Below are 15,753 nucleotides of genomic sequence, written 5' to 3'. Positions count from 1 at the left end.
CTCCCTGCTCGAAAACAAATTTGATAATTATTCATATGTATATACCTAAATTTAAGGTTTGGGAATCTCCTTGTAGATCCCTGCTCTACCAAACCTGTACATTCAACTTCAAAGTATCCACGAAAAAATCTACTTGGACCCTCCTCTAGGTATCACAAGTCGCTTGATCCTTGCTCTTGAGCGAGAAGCGGCTATTTTCGTATTAACCCGAATGCTACAAAGCCCAGGCTGACTCTTAACTTTGCATAGAGTAAATTTGAAATATTATTTAGATTATTTATATTTACAAAATTATAACATTTTTATTTAAAAAAAACTTTTTCCTTAACTACAATCACCATATGGAGGCGAGCTTTGTACAAGTACATAAAAAACTCCGTTGGCAAATTCATAGTTGTTGACAGCACCCATTTTGTCGTCACTGTATGGACCGCTACAATTCTTGTTCACAGCATCTTCGTAGTCATTGCAACGTATAGAGCGGAAATTATTGCCTTGAACTGCTTCAGCGTAGTAGTCGCAGGAGCGTGCGTGACTGCAACGTCCAGTCAGATCAAGTTCACAACCTGGTTGCTCCTTACCGCCATTCGGATAGCGGGCGTCCTTGCCAATTGGTTTCTCAAATCCCAATCTACCACCACATGTCTGGATGGATTTCACATAGTAGGCATCGTTTTCGTTGAGTCGTTCGTTTGGCTTATCGAAGCTAAAGCATGGGAGCGCAGGATCCAAGCCACAAATTTCCTGAAGCATGCCTGAGCAAACATTTTTGCCACAATAACCAGCAACATGTGCACCCAAACTATGACCGATCACTCTGGTTATTTCCAATGACATGGCATGATTATTCACCAAGTAATCAATTATGCGAGCCACTTCCTTTCCCGTAGGGGGTACAGCCGCAACGGAGGAAATATATTCAACGGAACGAGCACGCGGCCAATCCACAACAAATATGTTGCATTCACTAATTGAAAGCCAGGCATCACGAATTAGTCCGTTCATTTCGGATTCATAGCTCTGTGTCCAGCCATGAATCACAAAACAGGTGGGATGTTCAGCATTGAAATTCGAATTCGAAATTGAATCGTAATCAGCGGTAATTTGTTGTGCGCTATATTGATTTTTCCTGGTGTAGAGGTAGAAATAGACAGGCGAGTCGTTGGGCAGTCCTAAGATTATTGCTTGGTTTGCCAATTCAGCAAGAAGATTTGTAACCACGTCAATGGCCATCCAAAGAAGTGACCCATCAGGCTGTGGTATATACCAACCATTCTTACCACTGATGCGACCATCGTCCTCCAATGGATTAACCGCAGCTGAATCGAAACAATTAATAAAAAATAATTAGTTGAATTTCAAAAATCATTTCTGAATTTATTGCCGGAGAAAATCCAAGTGCCGGAATCGTTATTTACCTGCCAGCGCAAAAGTTGTCAAAACCAGAAACACCTTCATTTTACAAAGGCTGTCGAAATCAAAATGGTGAAACAGCCGGAGGGAGCGCTTTTTATATTTTTCCCACATGTATTAGGGGGGAAATTGAAAGTGCGGCCCCAGTGCAGAAAATAATAAAATTAATAAAGAAAGTACGTAGGCAATATTGCTTGCTGCTTTTTTTGTTGTTTGTTTGTTTGTAAAAGCTGTCACAGTTCGATAACATCTCCTTTGCCAGACGCTATGTTTAATTTCGCTCATGAATTGTAAACACGCCGGCATACGTGAACCAACGACACAAGGCCGAACAGACAGTTTAACAGCCTTATTCTATATTGCAAAGGAAAGGTCAGACCAACGAATCGCCTCCGGTGGATTTCGCTTACCGTTGGCAATCCCTCTGTTGTGCGCCATCGCGTACGTCGTAGAAAATGTGAGACGAAAGTTTTTGTCATATGCGTAGTTACCAAAAACCACAGTATTTTTTTAAAGTTTTCATCTTCTTTAAGCTAACAGCGATCTTTGTACATATAAACGTTTAAGATGCAAAGGAGTACAGACCTGTTGTTGTCGTTGTTGTAGCAGCATAAACATTCCCATGCATATCCGGGGACTGCTACTGAAGTGACAGTTCTTGGTTGTTGTTGTTGTTGAGGTGGTTGAACATTTCTCAGCTGAAATGCTCCTAATTAGTGACCAGCACCGTTTTACTACCACTATCTCGTGTGAACATGATGTTGTTATTGTTTTTTTTTGTTTTTTTTTTTTTGTTTCCAAGTCAGATCCATTTAGTGAGGTCCAAGTATAGCAGCAAATCCTTTATCTCGATGTCTGAGATTTCCTTAATTTGCTGTAGGAAAGGCCTACCGAAAGATCGGAGTCGTGCCCTGGCTAGTCCCGGACATTCACATAAATAGTGGAACAGACTTTCCTTCGCCCCTTCCGCTTCACAGCTTCTGCAGATAGGATTGAAGAGTAGGTTGAGTCTAGCTGCATGATCACCTACTTTCCAATGTCCTGTAAGGGTTGCAGTGATACGTGAAATGTTGGCCGAGAACATCCTAGCAGGTCATTCGTCCTTTGGATTTTGTATGACGGCCATGTGTTTTTTGTTGTAATACATGTAGGTATTTGCTTCCATCTTCTTTCGGCTAAAACATGATAGTGTGAAGCAATGGATGCTTTTAGTGTGTTCAGCGGGGTGGAGACTGCCACCGCCTCTGCTATGTCTAGTGTCGATCCCTTTCTTGCTAGCTCATCCGCTATCTCATTGCCCCGTATGTTCCTATGACCGGGAACCCATATCAGGGTAATTTTAAGCCAATGGCTGAGCAGTTTCAGCTCCTCTCTCCACTGTAGGACCAGTTTGGATGAAATGTAGTTGGAGTCTAAGGCCTTACTAGCTACTTGACTGTCTGAGAAGATAGCTACTCTTGCACCAACTTCCTTGTAGAGTTCTAGGGATTTGCATGCTTCTCTGATCGCTAAAAGTTCTGCCTGGAACACGGTGGCATAATCAGGAAGACGAATTGATTGAGATAGGTTCAGTGGCTCCTAATGGAAGCCAGCTCCCACACCACAGTTCATCTTAGAACCATCGGTATAGATTTCGATATTGTATCTTCCAATCACCTTCCCTTTGCTCCATTCGGCTCTCGGTGGAAAACGTACCGTAAAGCCTTTCTTGAAGTTGAGGTCGGGGACTGTGTAGTCTGATCCGTTTTTGAGCAGCGAGGGTCCCTTTAGGAGGATCTTACTGTGATCGTACGACCTTGTTGTCCAGCTTCCTATGTCTCTGAGTCTCACCGCGCTGCAAGTAGCTATAGTTTTAATGTGTAAATCTAATGGCAATAGATGTGTTAGTATATTGAGCGCTTCAGTAGGACTGGTGCTAAGCGCTCCTGCAGTTAAGATACACGCTGTCCTTTGTATCTTGTTCAGCTTAGTTTTGTTGTATTTCCTTTCTGTTGCAGGCCACCAAACTAGTGCCGCATATGTTAGTATTGGCCTTACAATGGCTGTGTAGGACCAGTTGGATAATTTTGGTTGGAGACCCCATTTTTTCCCAACATTCTCTTACACGTGTAAAGTGCTATTCTTGGTAGCTGGTGATTTGAACGGAGCCTGGACTGTTAACTGAGGATGTCCACGGACAAGCCCCTGGCCCCTGCCATGCTAGATGTAGCCTTGATGATCTCTGGAATTCAGCCGTCGTATCAAAAAGCGGGAACGGGATCGACATTCGAACTTACCTTCGAGACGTCCAGTCTGGTTCGCTACACGAAATGGTGCGTCAGCCAGCATTTTACCCGGAGAAATCACCTCGCAATAATTTAAGAAATAGGGAAGCACGGCGAAGAAAGGTTCTGAAATAACTACGACACGTGAGGTTATTGAAATTATGTTGGCAGGTGTAATACTCGCTGGGGATATATGGTAGCTGAGCAAACTACGCAAGCCATGTGGCAACTAACAAAAGAAAGCGATGCAGCCACCTCTAAAACGAGGCCCAACGAGCACAACAGCGTACCTGTACACTGGTGGAGATCAGACATTGCATAATAATAGAGCAAGGTGAGCTTACGAAGGATTAAGGGTATGGGCAGTTTCCAAGAAAACCAGCTCCAATATAAGCAAAAAAGGAAGATCCCGAAAAGGGCAATAAAAAGCTATAAGCGACGGTGTTTCCTCTAGCTATGCGACGAGGAAGTTGTGAATAATTTTAAAGTAACTTAGCTACTTCCAATAACTAAGTACAAATATTGTGCCCCGTGCAAGATACTATTCGAGACCACGAATGGGTAAGATTTTGTGAAGGCGATCAAAATTTGCAGCTAACAACAGAGAAAAACTACTGATGATCACAAAACAGCTGAAAAATAATAAAAATCCAGGACCAGATGGAGTCCCAAAAAGTGGCAATTAAAAGTCGTGTCGATATTTTTTTAAATCACTACAAAACATGTCTAAAAGAAATGCAAATGGCAACCCAGTGGAAGTTGCATAAACTGTTAATAATTTCAAAGGGATCCAGGCCTGCGAAATATCGTAAAAGCTACCGTCACCTCTGCATGCTCGACACCGTAGGAAAAATTCTTGATCGGTTGATAGCAAATCGTCTGGAGGCTATTATTGATGATGCAGACAGTTTATCGTCCCCACAATTCGGACTCCGCAAAGTTCGTTCAACCACAGTTGCCGTATCTGCGGGAAAAACCATTGCTCAGAGAGCAATCGAAGAAACTCGATGGTTACACAGTAGCAAGGAGTACTGCCTAATTGCGACACTGGACGTTAAGGATGCCTACAATACTGCAATTCGAGAAAAATTCTGATCGCGCTTGATGTTTTCCGGGTTCCAGTGTATATATTCAGGATAGCCGCCAGTTACTTTTCTGACAGAACCCTGCGCTGTAAAACCGATGCAGGTGTGAAGGAGCATAAAATATTTGGTGAAGTTCCACAAGGCTCAGTCCTAGGCCCCTTGTTACGGAACATTATGTAAAATGGAGTTTTGCGCCTCAATCTACCTCTAGGGTTACAAATTATAGCATTTCCTGACGGTATTGCTGTTGTGGTCGTGGCTAGATTACTCCTCTAAACTGAAACAATATGTGACCAGTCTGTCGACATGGTAAATGAATGGCTGGCTATTGCGGACTGTACAACTGAAGTAGTGGGAATTAGTGCGGTCTATATAATGGTGGGCGATCATGGCATAGAAACGAAGGCATGCATTAAGTACCTGGACGTAATAATTGACGAGAGCAGAAAGACAGCATAAGCAGTAACGGCGCTAATACGCATATGATGAACACCAGAAGTTGTAGGCAAATCCGCAGGCGATTACTTAACACGTCTGTTTTATCGATTTTGATGTATAGGGTTTGATTGAGAAGTAATGAGCCTTATTTTTTTTAAGCAGTTTTATTAAACCTTTTGGCTTATACAACTAATATTCTTCAAAATAGGACCCTTGAGCGTGAATACACCGCTGGTAGCGGTTCTTCCACTGCAGGAAACATTTTTTAAACTCCTCCGCCGGAATCGCTTTCAATTCGGCTGTCACAGTTTTTTGGATCGCCTCGATGGAGTCGAAACGTCTCCCCTTCAGCTTTCTTTTCAGGTGCGGGAACAAGAAGAAGTCCGGAGGGGACAGGTGATACAATTATCTGAAGTATTATCCTGTTCGTCACTTTCCGATATTTCACGACTCTTTTCCACACGAAATTGCTTTTGTTCATCAGTCAAAATCTTTGGAACCAATTTGGCACACACTTTGCGCAATTCAAGTTTTCCGGTCACGATTTCCCGCACATTGTAATAAGTTAAATTTAACTTTTCACTGATCTCACGTAGACTAGCACGACGGTCAATGTTCAAAAATTCACAAACCCGCTCATAGCTCGCAAATTACAGTTGATCGTTTTTTCTTATATGCTCTGCTTCGTAACAGGCTCAAAATCACCAAGGTTGCGAATTTCAAAATCGGTTTTATGACAAAAAAAATTGCAAGCTATAAGGATGACTATTAGTTTAGACTGTTGCTTAATTTGAATATTTTTAAACCTTTACAGGGCAGCGCACAGAATTCTTTATTTTTTTTAGTAATATTGCTTAGTAGTAAATATCTTGTAGAAAACCATCATTTCGGGAACGTTTTCCTAAGTTTCATAAAATCCGCAAAAACCAAACAAAGCGCAGAATTTGAGCTTTGTTTAAAAACATGGGTATATTATGTATCTACATATATTGAATAAGCAATAATGAAATCAATACATTCAAAATTTTCTACAAGGAAAATACGTCAAAAAATTAAAGAAGATGCTATTATTCCGCATAAAATTTAAGAAATTTCAAAATATTTAAAACTCTTATAATCGAATTAACGTAATATGTACAGAACAAAAGATCTGTAATCTAATAAATATATATATATATTAATAAATATTTAATACCTCCATTTATGCGTATTTTATTGAAATATTGTAATGTTCCCGAAAATGATCAACCGTTCCCGGAATGACAAAAATGTTCTCGAAATGATTATATTGATATAATTAGGTAGAAATAAGGAAATATTTAAATTATAAACAACCGTTTAAAGAACTAAGTTATTTATTTATTTATTTTTTTACAAAACTTATTATTTTTCAAAAACATCAATATCATTATCAAAATAACAATATTCTTGACTTTTTTCTTTTTTTAGCGTCGGTGTTGAAATTTTATTTGCTCAAAATCAATATACGATATATCCTTAGATTTCAGCTTAAATTTTCTAATATTGTTACGCACAGATCTCAAAAAGGGTACTAAGATTTCTTCATCATCGTCATCGACACATGTCTGGTAGGTAGCAACATATCTGAAGCAAATATTTGGCTTCTCAGTAGGAACTTTAACAACCAAGAATTTCCCAGGGGATACGAAATCTGTTTAACTTTAATCTGCTGACGACGAGATATTGTCTCTAAATCTTCATTGTCCGAGGAAAATGACCAGTATTCAGATTTATTAATATTTACTCTATTTTTAAATCTCAAATCGTTATCTGTGATCATGGGCTCTTCGTCAACAGGAGATTCAATTGCAGGCATAAAAACTTTCTCAGGTTCAACTGCACTCATATTACAAAGGCTAGAAAGCCTCGATAGTTTTAGCTCTTTATGAAAATGTTCGTATCGATATAATTGTATTAAAACGTCTAGTCCTTTTTGCCAGTACACTTTTGTGATGTCCATTATACCTGGAATAGCATCCAGAGGCTTTGGAACGCGGTTTTTCTACTCAATCACGTTATCTTCTGGGATTACTTTTACTTCGATAGCAGCATTTTTGAACAAATCGGCGAATTCTGAGGCTGTTCCAACATCATTACCCATCAAGACATGTCTGTCAGCTGTTCTTTTTCGGTATCCTCCTACCCCATCCATTGGGCCTTTACCATGACCAGCCTCGCCTTTTTTTCTATAATATTCTCTCTCCCGTTTAATTTCTTTCTGCTCTTCAGTCATCTTATCCAAAAACTTTCTTCTTCTAGCATTCACTTTTTATCTTTGGTTACTTGCGCTGCACTATCCTTTTTAAGCTTTTTTTGAGATTTTGTTTTATTTTTTTCTTGGAAATAATAATCATCATTCCGAGAACGCAACAGTCATTTCGGGAACGTGTCATCATGTCCGGGAACGTTCCCGAAATGACCGTTCACGAAATGACGATTTCAAATAAGCGCGCGCTTTGATTAAACGGCGGCCATCTTAAATGCGATCTGGGTTTGCCAATAGGAAAAGTGTGAGTTTACTTTCTTATTTCGTGTCGTAAAAAAGAATTTCATCAATAATTAAATGTAATAATTACGTTCCCGAATTGACGGCCTATTGATGTACGCTCTACGAATAATGAATTGAAAGGTACTTACCAATTAGATTTATTTTATTTGACGATAAATACTCTGACAGCCCGCTTTGTTATTGTTTTCTTCCTCGACTGACGTTAGACACCGAATGGCTGCATTCACTTAAAATTATTTTTGATCTCTTATTGATACGTTCACTGAAATGACTTGTGCGGTATTGGACAAACTATATTGGACATTTTCATAGTTAAAAATAAATAATCTTTTAGTATCCTTTCTAAAACTAAATTTTGTATAAAAAATACGATGTATTAAGTAATGAAATGGGTAACTTACCTCAAATTTTTATATTAAATTTTGGACTTGTTGCTGAAGATTGTACATTAGGACGCGTTCCCGAAATGATTATCCATGCATGTATATTGATTTTATTTAAAATTTGCTTTATTAATTAGTTATATTGTTTGATGTACACACAAAGCAGGTTAGTTGAAGTAATTTATTAATTTTTTTTTCTCAAATAAGTCAAGAATTAAGACATTAAATTGCTAGCAAAGCCAATTCTGCACCTTGGTGATTTTGAGCCAACATAACCGAAAAGATTGTGCAGATACGATCTCGCTCTGTCGGTTTTGGTCCAGCGCTTTGCGTTGACTCATTCGTGTGATGCTCTCAAATGAGTGTCGCGTAAAGAGTAATACGATTTTCGCTCACACAAAGACTCTCAGCAAAAGACAGTTTGACTAAAAAACTCAACAGAAATGATCTTTTCCTTCGTGTGCATGTAAATACATACATACATACATATAAATGTATATAAGAATGAAAATAATAAAAAAACAATGCAATCGGATATTAAATAAAAATGTGAAAAAATATTTTGTTTTGTAAAGAGCAATATTTATTTTTATTTTGTTTTTAATAATATTTTTTTTTTTGTTTTTTTACAACTAATAACGCGTTAAGATTTTCTGCAGATATAGCGCTTCGTCTTTCACTTAAAATAAAATGAAGGGCAGAAAATGCTCGCTCTACAGATACCTGAGTTGCCGGTGTTGCTAGAACAACCTGCGCGAGTGCACTCAAATATGGCAACTTAAGTCTGAGATCATTAAAAAACTCCAAAATATTGGCGTTTAATGGTAAACGACCATATATTGCGTCGAAACTTTCAATGTCAGCATAAATTTTTATAAATTTTGCAGAGACATTATCTTCTTTGATTTCTGTCACTGTCTGGACATCATCCAAATATGCCGACAAGAGCGTCTTCTCTTCAGCCGAGGATGCAGTCGAAAAAGTTGAAGACAATGATAAGTTTATATCTTCAGATGCAGGAGCTTCAACCGCTGGACCATTTTCTTTATTTTTTTCGACAATAAATCTAAAAAAATGATGAACTTTTTTATTTTCGTCTCTTCCCATTTCGCAAAAAATATAATGCTCCGCATACATTGAATTCACAAACGCAATTAATACGTATAATGCAAACAAAAAGAACGCAACAACCGCGTGTGTTTACCCATACATACGCAAAAGACAATTTGCTTCATTTAACTCAAGCAAACGATCAGTGTTTGATTTGAGCGAAAAGAAAACAGAAATAACAGTCTCGCTCATAGTTCGAGCGGGCTAAGCCAGACGCGACAAAAACAGTTTCTGTCTGAGTCTTTTTTATTGTGTGAGTGAAAGGCACTTATTTGCAGACAACGAAAAAGTGTCAACAGTCATTTGCGAGCTATGATCCTAACACACTTTTAAAACAGCTTTCACGCGCGGAGCGATGTTGACTGCACCGCTGTTGCCAGCGAACTGGGACCGGTTTCTAGTGGAAGGGGAAGGTCCAACGATCATTTTCCCCCACCAGCCGATTCGGTTGATCGCTTGGCAGACGCTCCGCGCGGGAAGGCTCATTACTTTTCAATCAAACCCTGTAGCGTCTTTTTTCGAAAATAAAACACGGTCTTACTTTCTTCCTTTGGCCCTAAATCCGCGCTAGGGCTTATTTTCGGGGGAGGGCAAAAATAGAAGTATATTTGTATATTTTTATTTAATATTTATTTCACACAGAATACAAAAATTTAAATTTATTCAATTGCAGTTATGGCATCTTCTTCTGGAACATCGTTATAAGTAAAATTCGGAATTATATTCTGATTTTCCTCAAAATCCATTTCGTTTCATTGGTCCGAATCTCTCATGCCTTGCGATATCAGCTATCGTTAAATGAATACTTTTTGCCTAAGTAGCCTGTTCGTAATGCAGTGGAAACATAACTATCAGTTATTTTGTCCCATGAATTTTTTACCGAATTCACAACTTCTTATAAACCTAGTTTTACAAAATTACCTCGATGATTTCTCACCATTCTGTGTTCAATATATTCATTGATATCCATCCGCAAATGACCCTTGCATGGTTTGTTTATGGCAATGTTAAGTGTCTAGAGGTAACCAGTCATTCCTGCCGGAATCATTATTTGATCAATCTGCCGCTCAGCAAGGTTTTCACGTCTTTAGCGCGGTGAGTACTCGCTGAATCCCAAACTACAGGGTGGGCCATATAGCGTTTGCTTTTTGAACCACCTATTTTTTTGAGAATGGTAAAACAAATGACATGTCAAATGTGTTCATAATTTACTTAAAGATTTGAGATTTACGAAATAGGACGCTATACGCTCGAACAAAATTGGGAATTATTGAAAACCTATTTCCAAAGTGGTGAGTCTTCTACTCAAACTGTGAGAAATTTGAAAAAAAAAAAAATTCCAAAAAAAAGATTTGCCAACAAGACAGTTTGTGGATCAATTTGTTAATTGTGTTCTTGAAAGTGGATCGTTAATGGATAAAACAACACGTGACCGTGCTTCTACAGTGCGTACACCTGAAAACATTGCTGCTGTAGCCGAAAATGTGCGTGAACATCCAACAACCTCAACTCGTCATCGTTCTCAAGAATTGAACATTTTACGCACTTCTTTAAGGAGAATTTTGCATAAAGACCTCGGTATGAAGGCTTACAAAGTTCAATTGATGCAAGAACTGAAGCCTAATGACTATCCAATGCGTTTTCGGTTCGCTGAATGGGCATTGTATTTTCTGATGAAGCTCATTTTCACATCGGTGGATACGTCAATAAGCAAAATTGTCGGATTTGGGGCTCAGAAAATCCAAGAGTTACTGTAGAGAAGCAAATGCATTCACAACGAGTCACTGTTTGGTGCGGGTTTTGGTTTGGCGGCATCATCGGGCCATTTTTTTTTTTTAATTGGGTTGATTGAATGGCCTACTGTAAATCCAGTCGTGGCAGTCATTTGAACCATATTATTTTTTATTCATAAATGACAATGTTCAATCTTCAAAATAAAAAAAAAAAGTTTGGAAAAATATTGATTCGTTTTTTTTTATAGCAAAAAAGCAAATCTATTCTGATCCCTCAACAATGGTGGCAGCATAAAATCAACCTACTTTTTTATAACTGCTTGGGTGCACCCGGCCTTTTCACTTTCAATGACATAAATTCCTGAAACACGTTGAGTCTGGAATTTTTTACCTTTAGTGATTAAAAACGGCGATACTTTCCTGCCATCCAGACGAATCGCTAAAATACAGGTAGCACGTGCACTATCGTAACCGGTAGAAGGAACTTAAATTGAGTTGAAGAAGCCTTGTCGTTTGAGCTCTATGGCCCAGGAGTACCGCACTCTCAACCATAGCAATCATTTTGGAGAGTTGATATTTCGAAAATTCGATGCCATCAACAAAAAGCTTAAACGCAAGTGCACGCCTAACAACTTCATTGTCTTCCAGCTTAAGCAATGTTGCTGATCTCTGTTAGAAACATTTCATATCGTTAAAGGAAGTTGTTCAACCAATGGGACGATGTTTTAAATCCTTCTGTCTTCTATCAAATTCAATTGCTGTTTCAAGGTAAATTTTTTTGAAATATCAGCTCTGCGCTCAACCAAAGCCATTGCTTTCCTGCCTGCCATCTATTCCCAGATGCAATATTCTAACTCAGAAAATAACGGCTGCTTACCTAACGAAACTCTGCGTTTTTTCTCATTTCCTTGGTCCACCAGTTGGCACAAGTAATCGTAGTCTGCACACCATTTATGCATCATACGGAGATCCAGCATCTTCTCTTTACAGAATACTACCAGATTTACACCCCTCGAGTCATCTACGATTCCGTTTTTGTACTCGATGGAATAGCTTTTTCGTTTTCTACTCATTTTAACTGGGGTTAAAAATTATTCACTTTATTTTTAAATAAAATTACGATTGACGAAATAATCAGACTTACAAGACTGAAATGAATGAACGTTGTATGCCTGCACTGTCGCTCAATGTACGAATGGTGCCTTTTATATGTCGGGACTTGGCAACCCTGGTGTTGCAATCTGGCAACTGACAGCTGTATCGCAAAGTTTGACATTTTTTGGCTTTTACGTACTCAGAACGTTTTGAAATACCAGCGCTATTTGTGTTGTTTACAGTAACTTAAAAGATTCATCTCGGTCCAAAAATGGAATTAAATCGTGAACTTTTTCTTGCGATTAGTTTTTACAACTTTCGACGTGGATTAACTCAGCAACATTGTATGGATGACCTTAATTAATTTTTTGGCGATGAAGCTCCATCAAGGACCAGTGTTTATCGATGGTATGGTGAATTCAATCGTGGTCGTAGTTCACTCCAAGACGAATTTCGTGAAGGTCGTCCAAAATCAGTTGTTGTTCCGAAAACCATTGATGCTGTGCGCGAACTGATATTGCAAGATCGTCATGTGACCTATCGTGAGATTGAGACAATCTTAGGCATTAGTGGGACCAGCATACATTCAATATTGCATAAACATTTGACTGTGAAAAATATTTGTTCGCGTTGGATCCCACACAATTTGTCAATCGCTCAAAAAAAGGCTCGTGTCGATTGGTCGAAGCAAATGCTCAAAAAATACGATCGCGGGGCCTCGAAACACGTCTATGACATCGTGACAGGTGATGAATCATGGATTTACGCGTATGGGCCCGAAAGTAAACAGCAGTCGACTGTATGGGTGTTTCAAGATGAGCCAAATCCAACAAAAGTTGTTCGCGCACGAAGCACTTCCAAGCAAATGGTCGCCTGTTTTTTCGGAAAAACTGGACATGTCGCAACCGTACCACTAGAACAACGCACAATAGTAAATTCTGAGTGGTACACAACCATTTGCCAGTTGTCTTCCAAGAAATTAGGAAAACCAATCGCCAAAGACGGATCACTCTTCACCAGGACAATGCGAGCTCTCACACATCGGCTCAAACGACTGCATTTTTGAGCACCCAAATCATCGAATTAATGGGTCATCCGCCGTGTAGTCTTGACTTGGCACCGAATGACTTCTTTTTATTCCCGTACGTAAAAAACAAACTGAGAGGTCAATGTTTTTCGACACCTGAAGAAGCGTTTGCGGCATTCAGAATGCATGTTTTAGAGGTACCTCATTCAGAGAGGCAAAAGTGCTTCGACAATTGGTTCAAACGCATGCAAAAGTGTATAGATCTTCATGGAGAATATTTTGAAAAACAATAAAGTGATTTTCGATGATTAAAATTTGTTTTTTTTTCTCTAATCCCGGCATATAAAAGGCACCCCTCGTACCTACCGAATGTATCAATCATTTAAATCAGATCTCTGTCACATCGGATGTTGTTTCATTTGCGTGCAAAATGCTTAGCCGGATCCCAATCATTGAACATTGGACGCAGGTATGAGGTACTTATAAGCTGTAATATAATGATACGATATAGAAACAGACGCAAATAACAAATAACAAAAATAAAACAAAAAAAAAAAACGTGATGTATGTGGTAGAAAAGCGGCGCTGGTCGCTAATTATGATTATTTCCATTGTATTACTCAACCAGTCAAACAAAAAGCCAGGGATCTTGGTTGCACGCCTGATTGTTATCCAATCGACTACTCTGAACACTTAAATTTAAGGTGTTGGAATGTCCGCGCAGATCACTGCACAATAAAACCTTCCCCTTTAACATCATGGATAGTAAATGGACAAATCTACTTGGTTCTGCATCCACGTTCTACAAGTCGCTTGTTGCTAGCTCTTCAGCGAGGAGCGGCTATATTCGTGTTAACCCGAATACTGCAAAACTCTTTAGGTCTACTATTAAGTTTGCATAGACTAAAATTTAACTATTCTTTATATTCACAAAATTATCACATCTTTATTTCATCAAAACTTTTTTCTTAACTACCATAACCAAATGGAGCCGTGCTGTGTACAGGCACATAATAATCTCCGCCCACGAGTTCATAGTTGTAGACTGCTCCCATTTTGATGCCACTGTACTGACCGCCACAACTCTTTTTCACCGCATCTTCGTAATCATCGCAACGCATAGAGAGGAAATTATTATCTTGAATCGCTTCAGCGTAGTAGATACAGGAGCGGCCGTGACTGCAGGAGCCAGTCAAATCCAGACCACAACCCGGTTGCTTCTCACCACCATTCGGATAGAAAGCGCCCTTACCAATGGGTTTCAAAAATCCCAATTTACCACCATTTGTCTGTATGGATTCGACATAGCTAGCATCGTCGCTGTTGAGTCGTTGGTTTGGCTTATCGTAGCTATAAAGTGGGAGGGCAGGATCCAAACCAACAATGACATGGATCTTACCAGTGCCCACATTCTTGCCAACAAAACCAGCAACTTGTGCACCCAAACTATGACCGATCACTTCGGTTTCGTCCAATGACATGCCATGATTTTTCACCAAATAATCAATCATGCCAGCCACTTTCTTTCCCACACCGGGTACAGCCACAACGGAGGAAGCATATTCAACGGAACGCGCACGACCCCAATCCACAATAATGATGTTGTATTCGCCATTTGAAAGCCAAGCGTCACGAATTATTTTATTCATTACGGCTTCATAACTCTGTGTCCAGCCGTGAATCACAAAACGAGTGGGATGGTCACCATTGAAATTCGAACTCGAAATTGACTTGGAGTCAGCGGTAATTTTCTTCCCACTATATTGATTTGTCCTGGTGTAGAGATAGTAGGTGACAGGCGAGGTGCTGAGCCTGCCTTCCATATCTTCTTGGCTTTCCAATTCAGCAAGCAGATTTTCACCCTCTTCTGTGGTCATCCAGACAAATGAGCCATCAAGCTGTGGCACATACCAACCATTCTCGCCACTGACGCGAGCAACGTCGTCATCCTCCAATGGGGCAGCCGATGCTGAATTGAAATATAAATCAAAGTCGTTGAATTTGAAAAATAATTTATGAGGTTTTTGCGTTATTTACCTGCCAGCGCAAAAATTGCCAAAAGTAAAAACACCTTCATTTTGCAAAGACTGACGAAATCAGAATGGTGAAATAGTCGGTGGAAACGCTTTTTATATTTTTCCCTCAAGTACTAGTGGGGGAAGTTAAAAGTGCTGTCTCAGTGCATCTCGAGTGGTTAATGCAGAAAACAGACAAAACAAGCGCAAGTTAATGATATGGGATCTCTCGTGATTAAAACGTTTTATACTATTAATTTCTTGATATACTACTTCAGGTTGACTTAAATTGCTATAACGAGGGGTATTTTAGCAAAATATTGCTGATAAAATAGAGAAGCGTCATAACATTGCAAACCATTGTTGGTATGCCGTTACTTACACCGCGTTACACACATTCTGTCCTATGAACCAAATATACTTTTTTGGAAAGGGCATAAAAAATAAAAATACACGTGTATCGGCGATTTTCATGTAAATGTCACAATTTTTTTTTGTATTTTACAACTTTAAACGAGCAATTCTTGTATGCATATCTGTATAGCCACACGATCTCAGGATTAGCTTAACGGATTTGAATGAAATTGGGCACACAGATAAGGTATCACATTTCTAGACTTTTCACCTAGGTGTTGCCACTGACAATGTTTTACAGGGCTG

At 39.2% G+C, this 15,753-nt stretch overlaps 2 protein-coding genes across 2 annotated transcripts; both read right to left on the bottom strand.

Moving 5' to 3' along the window:
- Positions 1–324: 324 nt before the first annotated feature.
- LOC128859975 (pancreatic triacylglycerol lipase-like) lies at positions 325–1,458 on the bottom strand. The gene is made up of 2 exons (XM_054097163.1): positions 1,419–1,458; positions 325–1,319 (listed from the first exon to the last, which is right to left on the bottom strand). The coding sequence occupies exons 1-2, from the start codon at positions 1,456–1,458 to the stop codon at positions 325–327; spliced, it is 1,035 nt and encodes a 344-aa protein (XP_053953138.1).
- A 12,537-nt stretch (positions 1,459–13,995) lies between these two features.
- LOC128855605 (phospholipase A1-like) lies at positions 13,996–15,174 on the bottom strand. Its single transcript, XM_054090638.1, has 2 exons — positions 15,116–15,174; positions 13,996–15,047 (listed from the first exon to the last, which is right to left on the bottom strand). Exons 1-2 carry the CDS (start codon positions 15,153–15,155, stop codon positions 14,047–14,049), a joined length of 1,041 nt encoding a protein of 346 aa, XP_053946613.1. The 5' UTR covers positions 15,156–15,174; the 3' UTR covers positions 13,996–14,046.
- Between the last annotated feature and the right edge of the window lie 579 nt (positions 15,175–15,753).

The sequence above is a fragment of the Anastrepha ludens genome, chromosome 2 (assembly GCF_028408465.1).
Source record: "Anastrepha ludens isolate Willacy chromosome 2, idAnaLude1.1, whole genome shotgun sequence".
Taxonomy (NCBI): Eukaryota; Metazoa; Arthropoda; class Insecta; order Diptera; family Tephritidae; genus Anastrepha; species Anastrepha ludens.
The sequence above is the reverse complement of the archived record's forward strand: the minus strand, read 5'-3'. Positions and strand labels throughout refer to the sequence as shown.

Coding starts and splice junctions, on each gene's coding strand:
- LOC128859975 (XM_054097163.1), bottom strand. CDS start 1,458: ATGAAGGTGTTTCTGGTTTTGACAACTTTTGCGCTGGCAG. Junction 1,320..1,418: donor GACAACTTTTGCGCTGGCAG/GTAAATAACGAT, acceptor GTTTCGATTCAG/CTGCGGTTAATCCATTGGAG.
- LOC128855605 (XM_054090638.1), bottom strand. CDS start 15,155: ATGAAGGTGTTTTTACTTTTGGCAATTTTTGCGCTGGCAG. Junction 15,048..15,115: donor GGCAATTTTTGCGCTGGCAG/GTAAATAACGCA, acceptor ATTTCAATTCAG/CATCGGCTGCCCCATTGGAG.